Source organism: Motacilla alba, chromosome 2, assembly GCF_015832195.1.
Source record: "Motacilla alba alba isolate MOTALB_02 chromosome 2, Motacilla_alba_V1.0_pri, whole genome shotgun sequence".
Classification (NCBI taxonomy): domain Eukaryota; kingdom Metazoa; phylum Chordata; class Aves; order Passeriformes; family Motacillidae; genus Motacilla; species Motacilla alba.
This window is the reverse complement of record NC_052017.1, coordinates 129660307-129686499: the sequence shown is the minus strand read 5'-3', so window position 1 is coordinate 129686499 and position 26193 is coordinate 129660307. Positions and strand designations below refer to the sequence as shown.

General features: G+C 36.7%; 1 protein-coding gene across 4 annotated transcripts in view; it reads right to left on the bottom strand.

Moving 5' to 3' along the window:
• The window catches only part of MATN2 (matrilin 2), a 71723-nt gene that overhangs the window by 12114 nt on the left and 33416 nt on the right, over positions 1-26193 (bottom strand). For 3 of the 4 annotated variants that reach the window (XM_038128690.1, XM_038128691.1, XM_038128694.1), the window contains exons 5-22: positions 25655-25777; positions 19934-20056; positions 15874-15996; positions 11858-11980; positions 9521-9643; positions 8549-8671; positions 8267-8389; positions 7750-7872; positions 7541-7663; positions 7208-7330; positions 3918-4040; positions 3701-3823; positions 3485-3607; positions 3193-3315; positions 2868-2990; positions 2605-2727; positions 2317-2439; positions 9-422 (exon numbers count right to left, since the gene is read on the bottom strand). In XM_038128690.1, the coding sequence (XP_037984618.1) occupies positions 9-422; positions 2317-2439; positions 2605-2727; positions 2868-2990; positions 3193-3315; positions 3485-3607; positions 3701-3823; positions 3918-4040; positions 7208-7330; positions 7541-7663; positions 7750-7872; positions 8267-8389; positions 8549-8671; positions 9521-9643; positions 11858-11980; positions 15874-15996; positions 19934-20056; positions 25655-25777 (2505 nt within the window). The remainder of the gene's footprint in view (positions 1-8; positions 423-2316; positions 2440-2604; positions 2728-2867; positions 2991-3192; positions 3316-3484; positions 3608-3700; positions 3824-3917; positions 4041-7207; positions 7331-7540; positions 7664-7749; positions 7873-8266; positions 8390-8548; positions 8672-9520; positions 9644-11857; positions 11981-15873; positions 15997-19933; positions 20057-25654; positions 25778-26193) is intronic. The other variant, XM_038128693.1, reaches the window with a different exon arrangement.

The window sequence follows — 26193 nt, the reverse complement described above, 5'->3', positions numbered from 1 at the left end:
CCACTTACCACGCTGCTTTGCTCGGGTGGCCCACTCAGAGACTTCATCCTGGGCCCGTCCATCCGTAAACACAATGGAGATTCGAGGCACATTTGCTGAGAACGGTCTTGCTCCTTCTGTCTCTGTGAAGCTTCTCTCAGACATTTGCCTCAGCGCCAGTCCTGTCATGGAACCTCGGCCCATGTACTTCATTTGTGACACAGCTTTCTTCATGTCTTTGGCTGAGCTGAACTGCCTTAATGTAAACTCTGTACGAACCTCAGTGGAATACTGAAGCAAACCAACTCGAGCAGCTTTGGGTGAAATCTCAAGTGTATCCAAGATTCCTGAGACAAATTGTTTTACAATTTCAAAATTATCCTCCCCAAGACTTTTTGATCCATCAATCACAAACACCAGGTCAATTGGGCCTTCAGTGCATCCTGTGAAATGAACAACAGAGTGTACAGATCAAGAAAAAACTCCACAAGACTGGGAAAGGGGTCTGGATACCCTGGCAAAAATGCAGGGACCATTTAAAGTACCCTGTTCCTGGCTCATCCTACTGTCACAATGTGTCTGAAGACATTGTGTACAATCTGTCTCAAAAGCTAAGAGTGGGCCTATGACTGAGAATTTAACAAAATTATAACCACAGCGAATATTTACTGAGACATATTCTGCTTTGCAGAAAATGACAACTCTTAAAAATGCAGCAACAATCAGCAAATGTTTAGAATTACTCTTTAGTGGAGAGAACTGAGCTAGCACATAGACAGCATTGCCATCATTTTCTTCCAGAGATAAGCCTGTGTGCTGACCTTGCATTTGTCAAATTTGTCAGCACTGAGAGACATGGAAGAGAATCACTGAAGATGCATTTGTGTTGCAGGAGTTATAAACCAGTTTACAAACTATTTAATGATTGAGAGAATCAGAATTGGCTAGATAAGGGTTTTTTTGCTTGTGTCTACCAATTTTGTAATTAGAAGGCTTATGTATTGCTGCTGTATTTCTGGTTGACCCATTAGAGCTGGGAGTTTGTCAGAAGACAGGCGAATTTGTAAAATTTGTATTTCTCAAACTTTTTGGCAAATGCACATGCAAAAATCAAAGTAGTCTGTAGGGCATCAATAACAAGGTTAGGGAATTTAGAAATTGGAGAATGCTGCAGACTGAATCTGCCAGGTGGGTTGTTTTGTTTTAAATCCTGGAAAGGAATTGTCTTCAGCAGGCAGAGATTACTGTGCTTTGTGCAAAGCCTAGCTGCAGAGCTCCTATTGGAGCTAGCTCCTATTGGATCAATGTAGCTTCCAGGGAAAATATACCATACTAGGGAATATAAGATTTGCTTCTTAGTCTGGACCAAATAAACTTTGACCTCCACTCATCTCTGATCTTTGTACAGGCAGAACGCTGTAAGCACTACACAAAAGAGAATTATTCAGCAGAAATCACTCTGCAGAAATTACTGGAGATATTTGTTACCAAGTCAAAGTACAAATAGCCTGGACTTCTCTTCTTAGGAAATATCTATTTTAAAACTGCTCAAGAATTCCTTCCTGCAGTCATCTGAGAAAAAGACACCTTACATGTATTAAGGTGATGAAAATACAATTAATATACATATCAGAACCACCTCAATATTAGTGCATAAGTCAAGAAAGGGCAGCAGTGCATGGTGCATGGTGTCAGTTAGGATCGAGAACAGCCAGAACTTGTTACTGATCTAATCACAGTCTCCTCAACTAAGGCATCCATTTTTGGCAGAATATATGTTTTTTCTGAATTCCAGTAGAATTTCTCCTCCAAGTATTAAGACATGATGAGATAAATACATGTTATGTTGAAAGATAAGCAAATAAAATTAATGGGATTTTAAAATGTAGTATATAAAGATAAAAGAACCACAGTATATGAACCTGATTAAAATGTACATTCCTTGATAATAAGATTCCTTTTGGCTTTTCCTTGATGTTTCAAAAGAATTATTGTACTAAAACAACTCTTCCAATTTGATAGATTTTTGCTTAGGAGAGCATCAAGTTAATTGTTTGAGACATTTTCTGCCACACACATATGCCCTGGGCTTTCAAATATTATATCATGTTTGAAATGAGAGGTTGTGGCAGTGTTCAAAGCCAAGCTGGATTGAGCTTGAAGACACTAGTCTAGTAGAAGGTGTCCTTGCCATCAGCAGGGAGATTGAACTAAGTGATCTTTAATAAGGTTCCTTCCAACCCAGACCATTCTATGATTCTATAATTTTTTTTGAAATGAGGTCAATTAATTTTAGAAACAAAATAAACAAATGCCTTCTAAATAAAATAGACTTACTTCTGCATGTTTTCTGATCCTCTTTTAGTACATATCCCTCCTGGCATTTGCAGATATAGGAATCGCCATTATTAACACAAGCATATTCACAACCATGGGCAACTGATTTACAGACATCTTTACCTAGGAAAAATTGAAGTATTTATCTGTATTCTGTTTAACATTTTATAAATCCAAAGACTCCAAACATTATATCTGAAGAACATATGGCAAAGGAGTACAGTATCTTTGTTCATTTATGTAGCAATGCCAGAGAAGAGGGGCTGACAGACATAATGAGTTACTTACTTCGACATGTCCTCCCATCTTGTCGCAGGACAAAGCCCTCATGGCACTGACAGCTGTATGAGTTGTTATTATTAATGCACACATGTTCACAGCCATGGTCAATGGATTTACACAGGTCTTTATCTGAGAATTGTTAAGAGAATCCCCTTATTAGACCATTTTTCAAATACAAAACTGTCATGAACAAGCTTTGAGTGAAAGTAAGTCTGTTATTTCTTTTAAGACTGAAAAACATATTCCCCATAAAAGTTTCAGCTACTCACTCCTGCATGTTTTCCTGTCTCGCCTCAATATAAATCCCTTGTGACACTGACACATGTATGAATCGCCAGTTGGAACACAGACATGTTCACAACCATGGGTGACTGTTTTGCAGACATTTTTACCTTGGAATAATGAAAATTGTATTTAGCACAGTTAGCTAAGTAAATAAATTTCACAAAATATAAAAAATGTGGCTATAATTTTCTATGAAGCAGCTCACTTACACTAAACTGATTCTATAATAAAGACACAAATGACACACTACTGTTGCATAGTGTGTTTCATTAACAGATCAGGAAGTACAAAACAAGACTAAAAACTTACTCCTGCAAGTTTTTCCATCTTCCCTCAGTATGAAGTCTTCATGACACTTGCAGACATAGGAATCACCAGTATTAACACAAATGTGCTCACAGCTGTGGTCGACTGAGTTGCAAACATCTTTATCTGAGAAAAGTGGATGGGGTTTGTGAGGTGAGGCTTGTTTGAGAGAGATGGTATTTTTTTAAACAAGCCCAAATAGTTGGAAATCACACAAACATACACGTGTGCACTCACACCTACAACACTTGAAGGCCTCAAATAAAAACATACTTTTATAGCTCAGGCTACTCACATCTGCATGTCTTTCCATCTTCCTTCAGTATGAATTCTTCATGACACTGGCAGATGTAGGAATCTTCAGTATTCACACAAACTTGTTCACAGCCATGGTCAACTGAGTTGCAAATGTCCTTGTCTGCAAACAGGAGAGTTGGTAGTCAGCACACATCAGCAGAGGCCTTCAGTATTATATGTGTAATTCATCCAATTAAGTTCCTGTGCTGCTTACTTCTGCAGGTTTTCCCATCTTCTCTCAGTAGGAACCCATCATGGCATTTGCAGGTATATGAATCACCAGAATTAACACAAACATGTTCGCAGCCATGGTTGACTGATTTGCAAAGATCTTTATCTGAAAACAGATGACAGCTTTTGCTGGTTAGCCCATTTCTACACAAGCACGAGCTGCAGATAAAGAGTATGTTGATAAATATCAGACTACTTACTTCTGCAAGTTTTTCCATCTTCTCTTAGCTGGAATCCCTCCTGGCACTTACAAACAAATGAATCACCAGCACTAGTACACGCATGTTCACAGCCATGGTTGACTGATTTGCAAATATCCTTGCCTGGGAATAGTCAGATAATATTTATGTGGCTTGTTAGTTAAACTTTTTTTTTTTAATAAATACAAAGACTGGGGCATCAATCCCATGAGCAATAAAAGACGGAAGCTTGCAAACTGAAAGCAAATCTCTCTCTCTCACTAGTTAAATGATGGACATCTTAGCTTACATTGAGTATCTGTTCTTTATCATCTGACCAGAACTTCATGGTTTGGATGACCACCAACTGAAAATAAACCATTTTAGGATTAATCTGACTAGATTAAGGAGGAGGAGGAGTTTACATTAAGGGCACTAAGAAAGAAATGAGGGAATAATTTAGTGCAGTAATTTAGCATAAATGCATGCTGGTAAAAACAAAACTAAGAAAAATACCACAGGACATGATTTAACCATAATTTCTAACATCCTTAGATCAGTGCCAAGAGTCTGCATAAACAAAACCTGAAAGAACAGGAACTACTTATTTAAGATTATAAACAAATCTAACTGGATTGCTGAAAATTGATGCGAGGACTTGTATGACTGCAATGTTAAACCACTTGGTTAAAACCTCTTCAAAAAGGATAGATGGGGAGAAAGTGCAGAAGAAAGTGGAGCCATCTATCAGCTTTCCCTTTTTCTTCTTCATGAAACACAAAAGAAATATCAGTTTCTAATGGAGAACTACCTTTACACAAAAAGTGGCCTCCTGAAAGCCAAGTTCAATTTGCCTCTTGAGGTTTGTGTTTTTAGAAGAACTTCAACCTGAGCCAAATTTCTTGGGGGTCACCTGCTACCAAAAGAAAAATTCCAAAAACTACTACATAAGACAATATTCTAATTCAAAAATAATTATATTTAAGACATGGCAATCTAAACTAGATCTGGTCAGAGTGGATAAGGGAGAAATTACAACGTAAGTGAAAATTAGCATCTCCTTATACACAGCTGTGCACAACTCAGAAACATTTGCTTATAAACAGAATAAAATACAAACCAGCAGCAGACATGGCTATTACTTCAGAAGGATGAATTTTACATAGCTGAAAGTAAGTATGAGCCAGACTATTTTGGGATGCAAGGCAGAAATTATAATAGTAATAAAAACCATCAATGATTGCACTATTTAAGGTTATTTTACTAGACACCCCCAAAAATGTAGTCTCAGAATCTAAAAAGAATGCCAGGGTAGTTAAAAAATCTAGAAATTGAAGTTGAAAACAGCTATAAGATTTGAAAAATGACTGAAAGAAAGGAACATTCACAGTATTTACTGAATGGGAAAATATTAGGAATTTGAAAACACTGAAATAATAAGATGAAGGACATGGGGGTGCACGGCCAACCAAATAAAGGGTAGTATGAGTACATTATTTAGATACTATTAGCAAAAAAACATTCTAACAATATATTATTAATAGACAGAAAGGTAGAACTGCCAATCTTCATGCATAAATATTAAACATTTTAGTGTATTCAGATCTGAACCTATGAAATAGATTAGTGATGACCTTGTTGGAGTGGAGTTTCACATTCTGAAACTGCTCTCTGTGTCTCTGTGTGTGTCTGTGTGTGTGTGTGTGCGTGTTCAGCATCTACTGAACACACGCACACACAAACACACACATACACAAAACACACACATATTTTTGAATCAGAAACTCCAGATAACTTGAAGCAGAGAGCTGCAAAAGAGGTTTCTAAAGAATATCTTGGATGCTTAGTGTTAATTTTCAGTAACTCCTAGAACTCTGAGGAAGCCCCAAAACACTGAGTTGTCTCCATTCCCAGTGTATGCATACACACTGAAAAAAGTACTGTGGTTCCATATGGTTTAAAAAGATGAGTAGTTCACTGTAAGCCTGCAAGATTGACATTTATCTGAAATAAAATAATGCAACACATAATGTGGAACTTGAGTCAGAGTAAAATCAAAGAAAGAGGACTAATATCAATCAACTTGGGGTTATTGAACAATTAATCCTGGAAAAACTAAATAAATGTCTTTTTTAATTGATGATGAGGCTAAATCTTAAAGTTTATGCTGTTCATACAATGGAGCACTCAAAACAACAGCAAGTCTTGGTATTATTTTGATTAAAGAAACAGACTACAGAATCAACATTATATGGATTAACATTGGCTAGAAAGGGCTTCAGAACCAATTCTAGATGGGCAACTATCAAGTAACCTTCTTTCTAAGAATTTGCTTTGCTTCTCTACTACTTAATATTTGTATGGACAGCCCAGAATAAGACATAAAATAATCACTAATAAGTTCGTAGATTACTCCACTTCTGAGAGAATAGCAAATAAATATAAAGCTAATATAAAGCTGCTAATATAAGGTAACATGAATCTTGGATTACAGCAAATCATATGTATTTTAAAATAGCCAGAATTAAGGACATATGTTTAGAAACAAAGAATGAAAGCTGTACTTACAGGACATGGACACCTGTAATACTGAGAATCTTAAATAACTTTTGATCATGGTAGATATGGTAGATAACTAATTGAACAAGAGTACTAGCAGAATATTTTGGTCAGAGACTAAACTGTCTTTTGTAAAAAAACCCTAAAACATTAAACAAAAGATAAATGATTAAAAAATGATAGGTAGATTCAAATAAGAATTAGATGGGTTATTGTTCCTCTGCCCTGGACCCTGCTGAGTCTCCTATTAGAAGACTTTCTTTCACTGTAGTGTATCCACAAGGATGCTGATAAACAGCAGAGGTTTCAGGGGAGCAAGAAGAGAGTTAGAAAAAGATTAGAAGACATAAAAAGCCTGAAGGAGTTTCATTTGCTTGTAATTTACAAAAAAAAACATGCTAAGAGGTTACAGAACAAGTTAAGTCATGATGTGCATGAATATAGACAGAAGAATACAGTACAGTAAAATGCAGCAACATCCTATGCTCAATATTAAAACTCAATATACTTAATTTGGAAATGAAATTTTAAAATCTGCATTCAAACCTTAAAATTGGCTGATTTTTCTGAAATGTAGCTTTGGTTCAAACAATACTTAATTCAGACAAGTCATATATATATATATATAGAGAGAGAGAGAGAAAGACAGACAAACAGACAGAGAAATATTCCATTCTGGCTACTGTGAACCAGTGAATAATAATCTAACAAGACAAAAATTGCATTTCTTCTTTTATTAATAAACTACTTACTTCGGCATGTTTTCCCATCTTGCCTTAGTACAAATCCATCATGGCACTGGCAAGTGTATGAATCATCATTATTAACACAAAGATGTTCACAGCCATGACTGACTGATTTGCAGATGTCTTTATCTAGAAATAATTGAGATTTTATTTAATACAGTTTGATGAGTAAGAACACTTCCAAAACTTTAAAGACCAACAGTAGTAAACTCCTAGTAAATACAGAATTTATTCTCCTTTTTGCAAGCAAAAATCTCCTATAAGAACTGCCTCTAAATAATATGTTTCTTCTGTAGATGTCTCAATATAAAAAATATAGTTAACATTAAAATAACTTACTTTTACATGTTTTCTTATCATCCCTCAATACAAAACCCTCGTAGCACTGGCAGAGGTATGAACTATCAGTATTCACACAAATATGCTCACAGCCATGGTCAACAGAATTGCAAACATCTTTATCTGTTAAAAATAAGATTGCCATATTTAAAATATATCTTCAAATGCACAGATTATAAAGAAAATCTACTAAAGAGAAGGATACTTACTTCTACATGTTCTTCCATCTTCCCTTAGTGCAAATCCCTCGTAACACTGGCAGATGTAGGACTCATCAGTATTAACACAAACATGTTCACAGCCATGGTGAACTGAACTGCAAATATCTTTATCTGAGAACAGTTGATGATATTTGGTTAAAGAACATCTACAGCAAATGTATCATTCAGGGAGAAGTAACAGCTTTCATTTGGTCTACTGATACCACTGGAATAAACAGGGTAAATTTTAAGCAGCAAACACTTTTAACTCTTGGTACCTGAGCATTTTTGAGTATTTTCTCTTCCCAGTCTGTCACTTGATCTACTAAAAGACATTATTTTTGTCCACAGAGTCTCTCACAAGCATTTGGAAGTTCTCAATGTATAAATATATAAATACTACTACTATATTATACATATGAAGACTACTCCTGTATTATGTCAGTAAACTGTTGTATTTGTTTGAATGCTTCTCAGATCTACATACAGTAAATAAAATTCTATGAGTAATTCTCAGAGTACTTACTTCTGCATGTTTTCCCATCCTCTCTCAGCAGAAAACCCTCATGACACTTGCAAACATAGGAGTCATCTTCGTTAACACAAATATGCTCACAGCCATGGCTGACTGATTTGCAGATGTCCTGTCCTGGGAATGATTGATATAAATGTAGGTTTTGAATGAAAACATGTTAGAGAAATGTAGCTGTCAAAAGGAAGTTTGTTGCTTCTTTTCCAGTAAGAAGTAAAAAATACCCCTTTCCTTCCTTGTACATGCAAAAGTGTTCAACAGATAGCAGTCACTCACTTCTGCAGGTCTTGCCATCTTCTCTCAGTAAGAATCCCTCGCGACACTTGCAGATGTAGGAATTGTCAGCATTAACACAAATGTGCTCACAGCCATGGTTGACTGATTTGCAGACATTTTTACCTGGAAATAATTTAATATATAAAAAAATTCTGTTAGTTAAGGGCAGTATGTTCAAAGTTAACTTGCTTTTTAGTGTATCCTAACTTCTTGAGATGGGCAGAATTTGTCTCTGTTTGCACAGAATAACAAAAGAGGGTGATGTTATGAAACCCAGCCATGAATAAGAAGCTTTTCATTCATCATAGTAATATCTGGATGCCTTTAATTTTTTTTCTGTAAATATTTTTAACAGCAGCTGTTGATATTAGATATTATGGGGATTGCAGTTAAAAAATACTGAATGCCTGAGAGTTTTTCTGAGACTTATCAATGATTCTTCTTGATCATTTGGTGACTTATGCTATAAAAGTTGAGAAAAATTTGCTATTAGTTTTTTCCTTGATATCTGTCACTCATCATAACCGTGTAATGTAGTCAAATTTGTAACACAATTATATTTCTGTTGCAATCATCCTTATCTTGTTGGACATGTTGGACAAAATAAACTTGCCATCAACAATGTTGCAAGCTTCATGCTAGGTAAGACTTTATATATTTTTGCCTTGAGATTTTAGAAGAAAATCACAGTCGTCCTAGCTCTGGATAGTTTTGGATCCACAACTGTCCAATTTCAGGGCTACTTTTTAAATGGCACTGATGTTTAGGATGTGATTCAGATGCCTAAAAGTATGCATTAGGTACCATTTTAGATGCCTCAGCATATCCAAGATATTGGCACACTGCTGGCAAATACGACACCAAAGAGGAAATATGACCTCTAGAAATCCTTGAACATTTAGGCAATCCAATCCTACCTTACAGATTTCTTCTGTGTAATATTAGACTCTGAGTTGCTGAATAATAACTTACGTTTACATGTTTTCCCATCGTTACGAAGCCTGTATCCTTCAAAACACTGACAAGTGTAAGATCTGTCACCATTTACACACAAATGTTCACAGCCATGATCACTCAGAGCACAATGGTCAACTCCTGTAAGAGCAATCAAAATTAGTTAAAAATTTAACCAATAATGACTCAATTATTTTTCATCTCTAGTGTTTGCATTCCATAAGCAAGTAAATATAAATACATTGAACTGCTTAAACAGTAATTCAGTTTCTCATCTGATTCTAAAGCTTCACTAAAATGTAAAAGGTCCTAGTGAGGTCCTACTTTTCATTTTTTACTTTAAGCAGAGTTGAGAACTCATACTTTTCTGTGTTTAACATAACTAAACAGAGTCCATGTCTGGATTGAAGTGGATTTAAAAAACCAATACTTTGGCAATGATTTTATGTAAGACACTGGCAAAGACATAAAAGCTACCTTGTGAACATTCTTTAAATAGTCTCTAAGTGAAGGCCTGAAGTGAAGGTGGCAGTCCACACAACTCACTTGTGGACCTGACCCAGTTCCTGTGGCAGCAAGAAGAAAATCTCTGAGATGTCAGTGGGATTTGGCTTGGACTATTCAAGATTTTACAAAGCATTGCAAATGACAAGTACTATCAAATGTGGTCCACTTTTCATCTCAAATATCTCTTCCAAGTGTCTCTTCTCTGTCATATAAAGACACAGGGCTCCTGAGACTTTCCAAGCAGGACTTGCTTCTGTCTACTGGCTACACACATTTATTTTTTTTTGTAATGAGTTGTTGGAGTACAGATTTGGTTACCATTCAAGTGTTCCCACAGCTTTATTAAGATACTTGAGCCAGTGTATATAATACTAGAACATCCCAGACATTTTCTCACTAGGACTGGTGTATGCTAAATGCTAATCCCTTCCATTCAACTTATCATTCAGGAAATTGCAAAGTGCCAAAACTCTCTTCATGGTAGCCTAAAAATGTTCAAAAATGTTCAGAAATGTTCAATGTTCAATGTCTTGTCTAGAGCTCAGAAATAGGACAAATCTTTCCTAAAGGAGAGGGTTAGCGTTACCTATTCAAAAAGGCCCAATTTCATTGCACTCAGCACTATTTTCATAGAATCATAGAATATCCTGATTTGGGAGAGACTTGCTAGGACCAGTCAAAGTCCTACTACTGGCCTTGCACAGGACAGCCCCAAAACTCACACCATCTGCCTGAGAATGTTGTCCAAATGCTTCTTGAACTCTGCTGCTGATAAGTTTCCAAGTACAGCCTGGAGGAAAATAACTCAGGAATGAAAAATAATCCCTTGTTACTAGGAAGGAGAACGGATTTTCCGTTTGCAAGTTGATAAAACTCCATTATTTGGCTGTTTCTAAATTTTCAGCGGTACTACAGATAAATATCTAAAAAAATTGTTTTTAGTAGACCCTATTGTTGTTACATGTACACTAATCATACTTTTGTGTTACTGTCTGCCTCCTTCTAGAGAGCTGCAGTGCCAGACAGAATCAAAGTCTGTCAAGGTATTGGATGGGGCTAAAGATGTTAGTATGGAGGCAGACACAAGGATAAATATGAAGTCAAATTGCCTTTGCTGCTTTGCCTCACTTCTCTCTAGATAATTTTTGTGACTGAGGACTTGCAGTTTGCCTTCTCTTAAAACTTTGTGCCTGAGAGCAAGAAAAATGGTGAACTCTGGAGCTCCTCCAACTCTACAAGCTTGAAAGATAATGTACCTCCAAAATCTGGAAAAAGTAGACAGAACACTCTCACCAAAGAGGTCCATAAAAAGTCAACAGATAAAATGCACTCATATTCTTCTTTTTTGGCCCTTTCAATACATTATTTTTCCAGTGAAGAAGGCCATTCAACTGTTTGTGAAATTGTATAAATTCTCAATGATAATTTGATTTATGAAGGGTGGAGAGCTACCAGGACAACACTTATTAAGGGTTCCCATGCTAAATGTAAAGCTCACTGTGGGGCTCTCAGCTCTCCTCCTGCCCCAGGTAAGGTGGGGCAGTTTGCCTTGGGGACACTGCTGACAAGATGAACTGTCAGATACATTTGTCACGGTACTGAAAAAACTGTCCTCAAGCCTGGGAATGAATAGGTCTCCCAAAACTTTTCTGAATATATGAGGACTAACAGTCATCTTGACAAGTATTCTTTCCTAAATACTTTTTCTGCTTCTGCTTTCAAATAATTACTAAAATATTACTGAAAAGCAGCCTGTAAGAATAAATTGAAGGTGAGTCTTTTTCCTTGTAAGAAAACAAAATCCTTTCCCAAGGGAGTTAAAGTAAAGGATGTTCTTGCAAGACTCACGTGAGCAGGTCTTTAGGTCCTCATTGATGACAAAACCTTCAGAGCACTGACAGACATAGGAGTCACCTGTATTTAGGCACAGTTGCTCGCAGCCATGATTGCTTTCAACACAGTGGTCCACTCCTATTGATTTGTGTTAATGATTGAAGAAATCACATTGGTGTCTTAGATACATAAACTATGACACTGTAGTTAGTACATGATGCCTTCGCAGAGCAAGGGAAAAAGATTAGTACAGCTTTTTATTTATGCAAATATCCCCACCTACTTGAGTAACCTGAGTTAATTAACAACACCTAAGTGAAATTAATACAACAAGCCCACTTGGCATATAGCAAACTTGGTAAAGTGCAGATTTCCTTTGCCAAAAATCACAGTGTGATTGAACTAACACAAAATGGAGAGAAGGGAGAATCCTGAAGCCCAGTTTGGCCTCATGCACAGAATCATGCTTTCCTTCTTTAAAAAGCAAGACTCTCTTCTGTTCAAATTTTTGCAGCAAATATTAGTAATTTTTGAAATACAAATTATGGCTTTCAGATTGTTTCATAAAGATTAAATTCTTTTCTCAACAGGATAAGACATCACCAATTTAAAACTTTAACTTGCCAATAGGTTCAAGCACCTAAAGCCTCATGAGGGACAGATAGAAATTATGAGTGTGAGAGTGTCTTAACATGTTCCATTTCTTTGATTTTCCTATTCCTATTCCAAGTAAGATAAAATGGAATATGTCTTTTAAGTCTTGTATGCAACTAGTTGTGTGAAAGACACAAGGTGGGCGAAGGGAGAGAGGTGTGAACCGGGTTTAAAAAATACATTTCCTCACAGTGGACAGCAAAGCTGTAGGGCAAGGTACATCCACTTGCACATGTACTATACAATTTGCTGTCTCTGTGAGTATAGAAAAAGGACATTTTAGGAAAAAAAGCTTTGAACTTCCTCATAGTGTTTTTCTGCTGGTTTGTTAAGAGCTAGTTTTAGTTATATAAGCCCAAATCACTTTAGCTTAACTTGATCAAAAGTAGTGGAGTTCCCTCAGACGCACACACATGGTCTTGCATGTCTCCTTTGCAAATCATTTACAGATGTGAACAGACATGTCTGCAGCAATTTGTTTACATTTTTAAAAATCTGTACTTAATGTTAAATCACTTATTTTAAATATTTCTGTTTATTGGTTTATTTAACTAAGCAACGAGTTTGCAGTAATTGGTCCAGATTTGCCATTATACACAGAGACACAATGTAGGCTTGAACAAACGAAGCTGAGGTGTCAGTTTTTACTAGCTAAAGCAAGTTCCAGCTGGAACCTCCTCCTTTTTCCAAGAGTTCACATCATCATGAAGAGGCTTGTGTAACTTCTCAGAGCACACAAAAAATATGGAAACAAAAAAAAAAAGAAAATACCCATATTCTCTGTGAAAAATTACATCTGTTTGGCTCCATCTTTTCAATACAAACACCCCCACCAATATGAATTTTTAACGTTTAAATATTTGCTGCTCTCATGCAGAATTTTGTAACAGACTCTTTCAAAGAATGCAGTAATCACAAAGGTGCTAATTATCAGGCTTTGGAAATCATTATAACTTTAAATGTTGTAATCATATGTGCTTTATTACAAGTGTAAAAAAAATGCAAGCAGGGGAAAGGATGAGGAAGGTTCACTGTTTTTACAAACAAGGAATGTCTTGGAATATATTAATTTTTAGAAATTCAACTTGAGACAGTCTAAAACTATAATTGTCAAAAAGTAGCAACTCATCCAGGTTACCTTAAATATGCTTTTATCACAGTTTCTTTAAAAATGATTATTCCCTGTCCTACCAAGTGTTTTAAAAACTTCAGTGACTGAGTATTCCTTTGCAAAAATATGTCATAAGTTCATAGGGGAAAAATGCTGCCAATGCTTTAGGTGATATGCAAAATGGTTCTCTGCAATAAAACTATCTTCTAAAACTGGGTGATGCCTAGTGGGCAGTGCTGTTGGGTTTCTCTGGGGCAATACCAAGCTTTCATTTAGCAACTTTCTTCTGAAAAAGGACACTTCATTGCACGGATCACTGAAGGTGCAAACCCAGAGAAGAGACGAGTCTCTTCACACCCCCACATACCAGCATACAGCAGCAGGAGGTGTGCAAGTTACACAGCCCATAGCAATCATATGGATGTTCAGCAACAAGCACAGTCTTCGTGTTAGACAGTGCCTTTGAGTGAAAGACTGAACACATTTCCCCAGTTATTTGGATTGGAGAAAATTATGTTTTAGTTCTCTGTTGGATCAGGGATCTCACTATAGCATTACTTCACTAGGCCTGGCTTCTGGTGGACTTTGCAGCAACATAGGTTTGGATGACTCAGAAACATCTCAAAAGGGACCCAGGAGTGTTTTCTCACTCTGTTCACACGTCTCCCTTGCAGCAAACTAGTCACTGCAGTTCATGAGACACACTCATTGCTGCACGTATCACCATGGTGTTCTTGGGTGTATCTGGGATGACAGATACGAACAACTCTTCCATGTTAACACATTCATGTTCACAGTCATGCTGACCTAAAGCACAGAAGTTGACTTCTCTGGAGAGAAAAATTGAAGCCAGCCATAAGAGCTTCTAAAGTAAAACAGCTTAGAAAAACTCACTTTTCTTAAACAATACTGGATTCTGTGCTTTGGGCACCGACTAAAGCTGACAGTGAGACAAGGATCTGAGAGCAGACTGCAAACACTCAGCTATGTAAGGCTTCACTTTGACCCCCACAGATCTCCTCCTGTAGTTATCAGTAGTGGTGAAGGAGGAAATGCCTTGTGCTTGTCACCTCTCACCTATTGTCCCTGATCTCTGAAAAGGGCATATATGCAAATATTCTGCTTTATTTCACAAGCTTAGCTAACATAACCCTTGTTACAACAAGATTTGGAATAGGAGCCTAATCCTGGAAACATCACCAGATTTGCAGCCAAATCCAAAGCCCCATAAGGAAAAATATCCCAAATGGGAATTACAATTTGCCTTTAATTTGCAATTACATCCTTGGCAATAAATATTTTATACGATCCTGTTCTTTTGCTCTATTGGCTCTATTTGCTCTACCAAGGCTATTGACTCTATAAAAACCTGAATGTATTAAAATACCACATAGATAATGAAAAGCAGAATAGCATGGATTACTGCAAAACCAGCAGTGTGTAGACAAAAATGCTTTGTGTAGACAAAAATGCTTTGTGAGAACGTATCTTTAAGACTGAACAAAAATACCGTTTTAAAACCAGATACATTTTATGAGTGTCTAGAAATAGAATAAGTTTGCTCCTTATTATTCATAAAATATCAGTAGTACAATTTTCTCCCCCCAACAACTGAGTCATGAGATCAGCTATTTCATTTTGCGGAATATATTCTCTCTAAACTTTAACACACCACAGTAAAAATCTGCTGTGATTCCAGGCCTCCAATCAAAAAGAGCTGTAACACTAAGTCATTCTAAAGTAAATGGCATGTGTGACTGGTTTATAACACTGACATTGCTCATGATGTTTTTACAATTTTTTTTAGGAAACTGTAAAGTTTCCTTGTGACTCTAAGATGATTTTGATAGCTGTATTGTCTGTTCAATACATTTCCAAGCTGATGAAATGTATCCGTCCTTGGCTAAACCAACTGGGTAAAACAAGGTGATTTTTTTTTTTAATTTCAAAGCTGTTCGTGTCTTTACAAGCCAAGGCCAGAAAGTTTCAAATAAGTAATGAAATTTAAGTAATTTTGGTTCCTACATTAATCCTCAGGTTTTCATAAAAGTCTTCAAAAATGTCTAATATACAAAGTAATCTACACGACAGAGAAATGTATACTTTCCCAGCATGATTCATTCAGTTAAAATTCAAGTTTATAAAGAAACATTTGCTTCAACCTTAATTACAGAGAAAACTCCCATCCTTTCAGAAGGGAAACAATTCACGGCAGGTTCAAGAAATAAAAGTAGATGAACTTTATTATGTCCAAAGGATTACTCACTTTTGCATGTTTTCTTATCTGGATTAAGTCTAAATCCTTCTTGGCATTGACAAAAATAGGAATCATCTGTATTAACACATTCCTGTTCGCAACCATGGTCCTGAAGAGAACAATAGTCTGGTTCTAAACAACAAAAACATTTGTGCCAGTGAGTAATACAATCTCTCAGATATAAACTAGACAAAAATTAGTTATTTTGTTTTCTTTTGCCTTTTCTTTCCCCTTAAGCACCATTTTGGAGTTTTATCATATTGCTTCAAACCATGAAAATAAAATGTTTCTTTTTCCCAAATACCTGCTATATCGATGTACACCTGACATATACTACAAAGAATTATTAGAGAACAGAAATAATTAATGCAGTAGAGAAGTTAGAATCTCAAACATTTCTTAACATTTTGCAGCTAAGCCTTATACATTTCCTCATCAAAATTGCCTCTACTCACTCAGAGCATGTTAGACATGATGTGTAATAAACACACAAACATGCTTTTGAATGCCATCCATTAGATCAGAGCAGGACAAACAGGTCATCAGGAGTGTGGATGTTTTTAACAGCTCTGAGTTCTTGCTTCACAATTCTTCCATTTGAAATGCCCATGGAAGAGAAGATAAGCAGCCTAGAAACAGCTACCACTTGTGGATAAAGTAACTTAGAAAGGATAGCAATGGTGCACCAAGCACTGAGATATATCCCCTTTTGAGCTTATCATTATTAATGAAGCCAACAAACCTGACATTCACTTAGATGCAGTGTCTGCCCATCACTTAGTTTTGTGTCAGTGTAGTTAATTTACATTAGTGAAAAATGCTCCTAACCCCTCATCACTGCTAAAAGTAGATAAACAAGTCACAAATTACATAAATCACACCCAGGCACTTTTGAACACCTCATTATGCAACCTGAAAACTCAGAGGGTTTTATTATTCCCAGAAGTTAACTAATAATTATTCCCAGAGGTGATTTGCTTTCAGAGGCATGGACAGTTCTTTCTTTGGATTTGTGGTAGGTTAATGGAATTGAGTCTTTATATATGATGAAAGCTCTTTGTGATAATAAACTATCTATATTTTCAGAATAAACGAAGTGGAATGTGACTTCCTAAGAAAACTCGGAAGGACTATGTTATAATTTCTGAACACCACTCTGTATATTAACTAAAATTGATAACATTAATTAACATTTCCTTTAGCAAAGCTTTTTCTGACAGCATATGCCCATATATTTATACATAACATGGAGATATCTTATTTATTTACTAAAATGGAATTAGAAAATATAATTTTGTTCAAGAGGGAACTGAAGAGACAGAACCCATAAAGCCACGTGTGTGCACCAGAGGAAGGCAGCTGTACTCCCTCTGGACCTACGCAGTGCTGTGGTGCACCTGCTCATCAGGGAGAGACTTTTCCTGGATAACTTATTCTGAAGATGACCACAAGGGGTAAAAAGTATGTATTATCTTTGTTGAAACCTTGAGGCTATTCTGTTTGGGACACTAAAAACACACTTCAAAGGGCTTCATTAACACAGACCAGATTAAGGACATTAACAGAGCCTTGCCCAGCTACAAATTATGTGAACCCAGAACTCAAACAGGCATTTCGTAAAGAGAAGTTGAGACTCAGCAGCACCCAGTACAAATAGAAGCTGCCATCTGTCCTCTTGAGGGAAGCAGCAAGAGTAGCAAGAGTCACCATAATAGTGGCTTGAATGTCCTCCACTTGCCTCACTGATAAACCAAATTTGCTGTGCTCTTCCAGCCATAGAGCACTCTGATGGTGTTGACAAGGTTGGCTTCATGAGCACTGCTCCTTGTGTTTCATTGTAAGAACTTTGGAATAGTTCCCAGAGAAAACATTTGTTAGATATGCATGACCATACTGACAACACTTATATTTCCATGCATTTCTTTATAGCCATGAGCATAAAGGCTTACTTTCTATTTTTGAAAGGGAAGTCAGGATTGTGAGACAATCACGAGATCTCAGCAGCAGGCGCCTCAGGCCTGCTTGCTGATGCACAGAACTGGTCTGGCATGTGTGAGTCTTGACTAGTTGGCCATGTTCCCTGAGAGGACATAAGCCAAATATGTAGAAATTTATGTCAACAGTTTTAAAGTCACAATCATTTTAAATCCAGTGATCTGTAGTTTGTTTGTTGGCATTGTTTATGCAGACTCAAACTCAGTGTGATTCATAACATATGGGAACTAGGGGACAATTCGCTCTGGAGAGCTCTCATACTGCCTTGACTTTTGCAGCATAAAGAGCTACACGGTTCTTTCATTCATGCCTTAATTTATCCACAAGGCTCAGAGGATATCAAGTGTAAGGAATAGTGGCTTAGTAAGTCTTATTTGTGCTTATTTATGCCTAATATACTGTCTCAAGCAACAGACAGAGGATAGAGACAGGTCAAGCCTGAAATACTACTTTCACAGAATATTCCCTCAGATGTCAACATTCTGTGAATCATCAATTTAAATATGTTAAAATAATGCATACAGTTAGGCCATAAACTAAAAAATCAGTCAAGGCATAGGAAATGTTTATGCAGTTTTAAGGACTTTCTTTGTTCAAACTGGAGGAGAAAACACTGCTCAAAATCCAGATTCTTAAATCAAAGAAATTAACAAAAACTTGTGCTTGGGCAGTGGAAAGCACACTAAAATAAGATTTCAAATAGGTATGGATGTGGAAGTATAATTAGCCAGCCCTTAGCTGACAGATACTTGACAAATGGGAATACTAATACAATCTACAAATGATGTTAACCACTACAAATACTCTGGACCTTGGGAAGCAGAAATTTAATCTCCCTTGACTCTGACCATCTAAAAATTATGTGTCCAGTCTGGCAAGTCATATTCAAGGAAAATACAGGCACTTCCATAAATTTGTGCCAGAACTGGGAGTGTTCACCTTTGAGAAGTGTATGTCTCTTTCCCTTGATGGTAAGAACACATGTACAGACTGGATTACATGCTTTCATCCTAAATGTTAAATTTAAGTGGAATAGATATCAACCATAAAACACAATATAAATACAGTCTATAGGCTAACCTCACCAGAAGGACTGAAATGCCCCTCAGGCTGGGAAAATACAGAAATGCAGTGCTATATTGATGCATTTTTTTCAGAAATAATGTTTGAACATATTATTCAATGATATGGGCCAAATTCACCACTGGCAGCAGCAGCAGCAGCAATCATCTAAAACTAATGGAGCTTGCCTGTTTACAGGCACAATAGTAATATTTCTTTATCAAAGCCCACATTTATGAAGAAAGGTAACCAGGAAGGTACCTTAAGGTTTTCCCTTGACATTTCCTGAAAGAGAGTTATGATATTAAACACTGTGGAGGTTTTAGCTTGTTTTCCCAATTACGGGAGGCCTTGGCATGAATATTTTCTGGTCTGTCAGATCCCCTCCACTTCATGTCCATTCCTAACTCCAGTAATTTTTGATCTTTTTAGCCTGGTATCAAATTTGACAAACAACAAACAAGCAAAGCCATGAAGTTATTATAAGCTGGTGGAAACATGAAAGCCTGATAGAAGAAAGACACTGATACTGCCAGAGCTTTGTCACACCATCAGAGAACTCACTCTGGAGAAAAAAAATACAGAAAAACAGACTGCAATGTTTCTTCTGATTGGGAAACTACTCATTATTTTAGATCATCCTACAAAGCAAACCGATTATTAATTGTCTCGCACAGACTTGTTTGTTTACCCAGCTAAAGAGATTATATTCTAACTGAAAAAAATGAATAATCAAAGAGAAACACAAGGCAAAGCTTTAGCTTTTTGCTGTTGAAAAAGAGCTGGATTTCATGTTAAAAGCTTCCTGTTCATAGGAGGCACCTTTACCCTTAGGCCCCCCCCTCAAAACAACTTGCTTTGCTTTCAAGACCTTTGGCTTCCAGGGCACTCCAACGTTTTCCATACCTGATGCATTAGTCAGCATTTCCAGGACCAGTGGGAGGATTACTGCTGACAGATGGAAGACAGAAGAAGTATAAACTGTTCATAATTAAACTTTATCACAACTTACTTCCACAAGTTCTTTTGTCTGGATTTAAAATGAACCCTGGGTGGCATCTACAGTAATAGGAGTCCTTGGTGTTAACACATTCGTGTTGGCAACCATGGTTATCCAAAGCACAGTAGTCCACAACTAAAAAAGAACAAGACAAACATGTGCAATTTTTTTTAGGAAAAAAAATTAGAACTATTATGCATGGATATTATGGTTCTAGAGACACACAGTAGCTATTAAAAAAGGAAAAGCTGATGTAATTGCTGTCCTGAAAAGCTTATATGCAAAAAGTAGTGCACTCATAACAACAGTTGGTAATCAGATTTTAAAGGAGTCCTGAATAATTTCTCAACTTTGAACATTTATCAGCTCTCAGATTGTCAGGAGCCTTCTCAACATGTTTTCTCAGATCTGGAAGCCATGCCTCAGTGAGTAACTCTGTCCAGATGTTCACACTCTAGGCCAGAGCATAGAAAAGTTTGTTTGATTTAGTTCTGTCTTCTGTCTCTCAAGTCCCAGTCCTGGAATTGTTCTACTTTTCCTTAGTTTCCTCCCAGCTGTATTAATTCTCAAGAGCTGTTCCTGTAGCCTGAGTATACAGGAGAATCTTGGCATTATCTTCTACACTGAGGACTGTCACAGTACATTCATTTCCTCTAATGTGCTCCAGATTTGTTCTGTACAAAGCAGCTACAACTGCAAAGCCTGAGAGTTTCAGGCTGATATTCACCATGGATATTCTGCTTATATAATGCAGAAGAAAAAAAAAAAGTCATAGGCAATCCTCACCTATTTCATAAGTCTGGTCATTTATTACACAAATCCATATTTAACAGTAATATTGCCAAAGGATGATAAAGTAATACTTCAGAGTTTACTCTGTCAAGCCCATTCAAAGTTGCTAAAGAAATTAAAGGATTTTTTAAATTTCTTTGCAGGTTAAGCTTCATCTTCACAACAGAAGTCTTAGAAGAAACTAAAGATAAGTCACAAAGCTGGTGCTCTGCCCACAAAGAACTGCCCGGCCTACATTAGGAAAGTGTACCTGATTCTTTCTGCAGAAGACAGTAATGTACTTGGTTTCACACCAAGACAGGTTCCTCTTTGCCAACTAAGTAAATTTTTTCACTACTTTATACTGCTGAACCTCACAAATTTCTTTAAGAGGCAGTAATTTGTTTTAATGCAATCAATTTTTTTCTTCAATTGCCCCACCTATGTAAATCATGCACACTCAGGTATGCTACTACATTTAGTCAAGATCATCTACTCAGGAAAGCAGATAACCTATTCAGCTACTTTGAAAGAGTTTCTTTTAACCCTTCAGCATATTTGTGTTGAATCAATCAAATGACTTACTGGTTACCATGTGATACCATTTTCCTGGCAGGAACCTTCCTTTTTCCAGACTCAATCAATTCTTATTAAAACCTATTTACTGAATACATGCTTCAAGGATATAATGTGTCATACAATTAGCTTTCCTCTTAAATTAATTCTAACATGCACATTTTCAAGTGTTTTAAAGGCACATTAAGAAATAGGTAGGCTAAAGAATACATGCAATTTAACATCATGCCTAGGAAATAGCCCATATGGATGTCTTTGTAAAGTTACCTCCTCCTCTGCATTTAAGCCTTAACAAAATTAATTTCTCTTGCAATATCCACAACTGCCCAACTAACGATTATAACAGTGAGAATAGAATATTCAGTTGGAAGAGACACACAATGACCATTTCGTTCAACTGCTTGACCAGTTCAGAGTTGACTTTGTCCAAATGCTTCTCACACACTGACAGGCTTGGAGCGTCCACCTCCTGTAGGAAGCTTGCTCCAGTGTTTGACCATCTTCTTGGTAAAGAAATGCTTCTTAATGTCCAGTCTAAACCTCCCCTGGCACAGCTTTGAACCATTCCTACATGCCCCATCCCTGGGAGAAGAGCATATTTTATGCTAAGTCATGAGATATATACGAGAATGTGAAAACTTGGGATTTCACTGTTCTGAATTTTATCTCATGTCTATTTCAATAAGAATTTTTTTCTAGATGATGTATTAGTGTCCTTTTTAGTGAGCAAACTATTAATGCAGTTGTCATCTCTGCATATTTGTTCCACCTTGTTTTTCTCACTCGGTATTAGTAAGTGATGAAAACCATCTTTTACTTCCAGTTACCAGTTCTGCACTCTGGGTGCTTACACTGCCCTCTCTGAACCACGGACTGCATGGGTCACCTTTCTCATAAGGGGCTGTTTTAGCCCTATGATGTTTATAGAGGTTATTCAGGTGTGGGAGGATGAAGGAAGTTAAGGAGAAGGGTAGAAGAAAAAGGAGTAAAGCAAGTAAAGGCATAAAGAGGATGAAAAAGAATGTGAGGGAAGAACAAAACACACTCAGGGAAGACTCATAAGAACCTAAGAAGCAGCCAAAAAAATCCAGCAGTGCCAGGACTGCAGAGAGGTGCCAGCAGCCAAGCTACTGCCAGGAAAAGGGACCCAAGCCCAGCTACTGCAGCAAGATGGATACAGTCTAGCACTAGTGCCAGGAAAGAGATGACAGCATGTCCAGCAACACCAAGGTGGAGAGACTGAGTGTCCAGCAGCATGATGGAGAAAGGGTAGCTCATTACCAGCAAACATCAGCTGGCAGGACTTTGTCCATGTGAAAAACAGTTCAAAAAAGGCAGTGATAGTGCCCTGCCAGCCAGATTTTCTGCTGAGCAGACAGTTTCCAGTATTGTTTAGCCTAAAAATTCATTGATAAACTGTGCATTGCCAACTCTTCAGAGTGTTTGGTTGTTCAGTGGTCAGCTTGAATGGGTACTTGTGAGTTCTGGCTGTGAGATTTCATATAATTATTGCCATTCAGGTAACTGGCTGGCACATGTCAATAAAGCAATTAATATCACCACTGATCCTTAAATTAGCCCATCAGAAAAATTTAATAAACATGCCCGTGAAATGAAGTTTTGGCACATTCTCATTTGCTTTTGCTGGAGTTAAAACTTCAGAAGTCTTATATATCTTAGATGGAAACCTGTGACTCTTTCCAAGAATATCACAATGTGTATTTCCTACGGAAATTCTCTTTTCATTCTCTGGAAGGGGAGGAGTGACTAACCTTAATGAAATCACTGCTTTTTGCAAAATTGTTATTATTCTCAGTGACCTCTAGTACATGTTTAATCAAGATCTTTCTTCGGAAGAAAGATCCTGTTCATTTGATAATAAATTATTCACAGAAAGGAAGGGTTAACTAGCTTAGGAGTAATGAAAACTTAGAGTTATCACTACTGATTCAGTACTACACATAGTATCCCTTAAAAAATATTCCAGCAAGGATGACTATTCATTGGTGATCACATCTGCAGAAGCTGTACATTCTTAGTAGTAGCATATTCCTCAAAAATCTCAATTTGTTCAAATCTGAAAAGTCAAATTCTGGAGGCTGACAATAGGATTTGCAGACAAATTAGCATCAAATTCATAAATTACCCAGACAATCTTTTCCCATTCAATAAATGTAGAGAAACTAAGTTCTGCATAGACCAAATATAATTAATATACATTGAACCATTCTTGTACACCAGTAAGAAATTTAAACATTAAGTGCCAAATATGCAATTGAAAAAGAAAAATAAAAAATAGAAATGTTAATAATGTGCTTTAAAATTCCAATTAATACTGCTGATTATTGCAGTCATATGAATAAAAGGTACAAATTAATAAAAATCAAGTGGAGAAGAAAAACTCCTATAAAAGACAAGACAGTGAACCCATGCATGCTGTATTTTGAAAAGAATTGAAGAGAGAATTTGAAATCTTTAAATGTCAACAAGAGTGCTCATAATAAGTGTGTGTCTCCTCAAGCCAAAGAGTCAGTGAGGAGGTAGAAAAAAAAGTATCAAAGATGTATCATGCCTCCAAACAGCACTCACCCCAGACTTTGCAGATAAATTATTAATACACAAAAATCACAAACACCAGTGCAAGAAATTTAATAAGTGGCATAGAAATATTTTGAAATTTTAAATAAAAAAAATAGACTTCGCATTTATTACAAAATATAGTATTAGACTTGACATGCAAAGAATTTCACCAGAATGAAAGCTCTGGTAGCTACTTTCCTGGTAAGAATATCTTGGGCTGTCAAGGAACTTCAATAAAATAGAAAATAGTAACAACAGCAGATGACACTAAGCATGAATATTTTGGATTAGAATATACGGCGGGAAAGAATCAGGGATGAAAGAAGTTACCAGAAGTCACGGATATTCTGTCTCAGGATATAGTAAAATAAATAGCAGAGAAGTATATCCTTTATCCTAACACAAGTAAAAGTCAAGAGGGTCAGATAAGGTTATTAGGTGAATGTTAGATATAGAAATCTGGGCCAGAACATAAAAACTTACCTAAATAACCAGTATTATGTGCATTTTCAAAACAATTTGGTTTCAAAAAGCAGGTTCTTAAAATGGTATATATATTTGTCTCCTTGCTGGAGACAAATTATATTGAGACCTTCAAATACTCCTATACTGAAATCATGAGGCCACAAGTAAAGGAAACATTTCTGAAGAGTAAGCACAGAGTGAATATTCTTCAAAACCTCATGTTACCCCAGGCCTAAAAGTCCTCAAAACCTTTTTTGTGTGTTTTGCAGGAAGCTACATGCAGCAAGTTCCATAAATTGCCACCTATTTATTTTGCATCTCAAAACAGGGATATCCTGGAAGCCAATAGCTTTTTGAAGGTAATAAGAGGAAGATATGCTAGAGCTGTCTTAAAATGACAAGAAAGAGTAGGCTGTTGGAGAAAAGCATTGTGGCAGCCTGTGGCAGATTTGAGGCCAAGGACTGACTTGGATTCATTTCCATGGGACTTCAATTTGTGTTTGAAATTAAGCATGTATCTAAGTGCTTGCCTGAAGAGAATACCTAACAAATAATGTAATTTTTTATCCAGATCTCACTAGGGCTTTTTGCAGTGGAAACCAGAAGAGAGTATTTTCTCAGAATGGAGCACGGAATGAAGAGTTTACAAGAATAGGTACATAGGCTTGTAAAAGAGATTGCAATAGAAGTGTTTATCATGTATAAACAGAGAAGAAGACTGAGATATTTACAGAGTAATAGAGAGGGAAGTATGTTTTGTGCTAAAGGATATTTCCATACTCTCTCTTTTGAGCTGTAATTCTTGGAATTGATATTTATTTCTGCATTGCTCACAGTGAAAATTAAAGACACAAAGTGGATGGGGTCCTAAAGTGGCTAAACTGTCCTTAAAGTCACCTTTCCAAAAAGGGGTTGAAATCTCTCCTCACATCACCATAAAATCAAGTGAAAAATATCAAGAAATTGTCCTCTTTCAAGTTTTTCTGTGCATAATTTCTGTCTGAAGAGGAGCTACCAAGTTTGTCCGCCTTTGTTTTTTTAATGGCCACGTATGTCATGCCAGTACATTGCTGGCCACCTACATGGATCTTGAGTAAAACATTGAGTGTGTTGTTTCAAAATGGAAAATTATTTTCTGAGTGAAATTGGTTGGAACAATTTTCCCAAGACGCCATTCATTATCAGTAAAGGCCTACAAACATGCCAATTAACTGTGCTTTCTCATCTACCACTCATACAGGAGAACATCATGGTCTATGGCTAAAGTGGATACTCATTTATATTGAACTTTCCTTTGGTTTGTGTCAAGAGGTAAATGTGAATTGCTGAATTCATACTCACCAACACAACTCTTCCCATTTGCATCAAGCTCATACCCTTCATAACACTGGCAGACGTAGGACCCAGGTGTGTTCACACAAATCTGCTCACATGCATGTTTCTCCACAGCACAAAGGTCCTGAGCTGCAACACATAATTGCATGAGTATGACATTCTTTGACCTTCTACAATGCGCAGGTAGACCATAGACCAAAATAAATTTCAGGAAGCTATGGACAGCTCTTTAGAGATGAGCTCATTTTAACACAGATCATGCCAATTTTCTGTCAAACAGTGAAAGACAATAGAATCAGTCACTGAAAGCTGAGGCACTCATTCCTTTAGTTGATGGCAAAGACTATTAATGGGCCAATGGTGCCTAGTAGAGTTCCTTGATGTATGTTTCTCTAAAATGTCCAAAGTGCATTTTTAAGGGTTGTGTTTTGGTTTTTCTTAAAAAGAAAAGTAATTGTGTATATTTGTGTATTTTTGCGGCTTTATTTTGCATAACCAGATAAATGATGATGAGCTTGGAAAGGGAAAGAAAAGGAAAATACAAC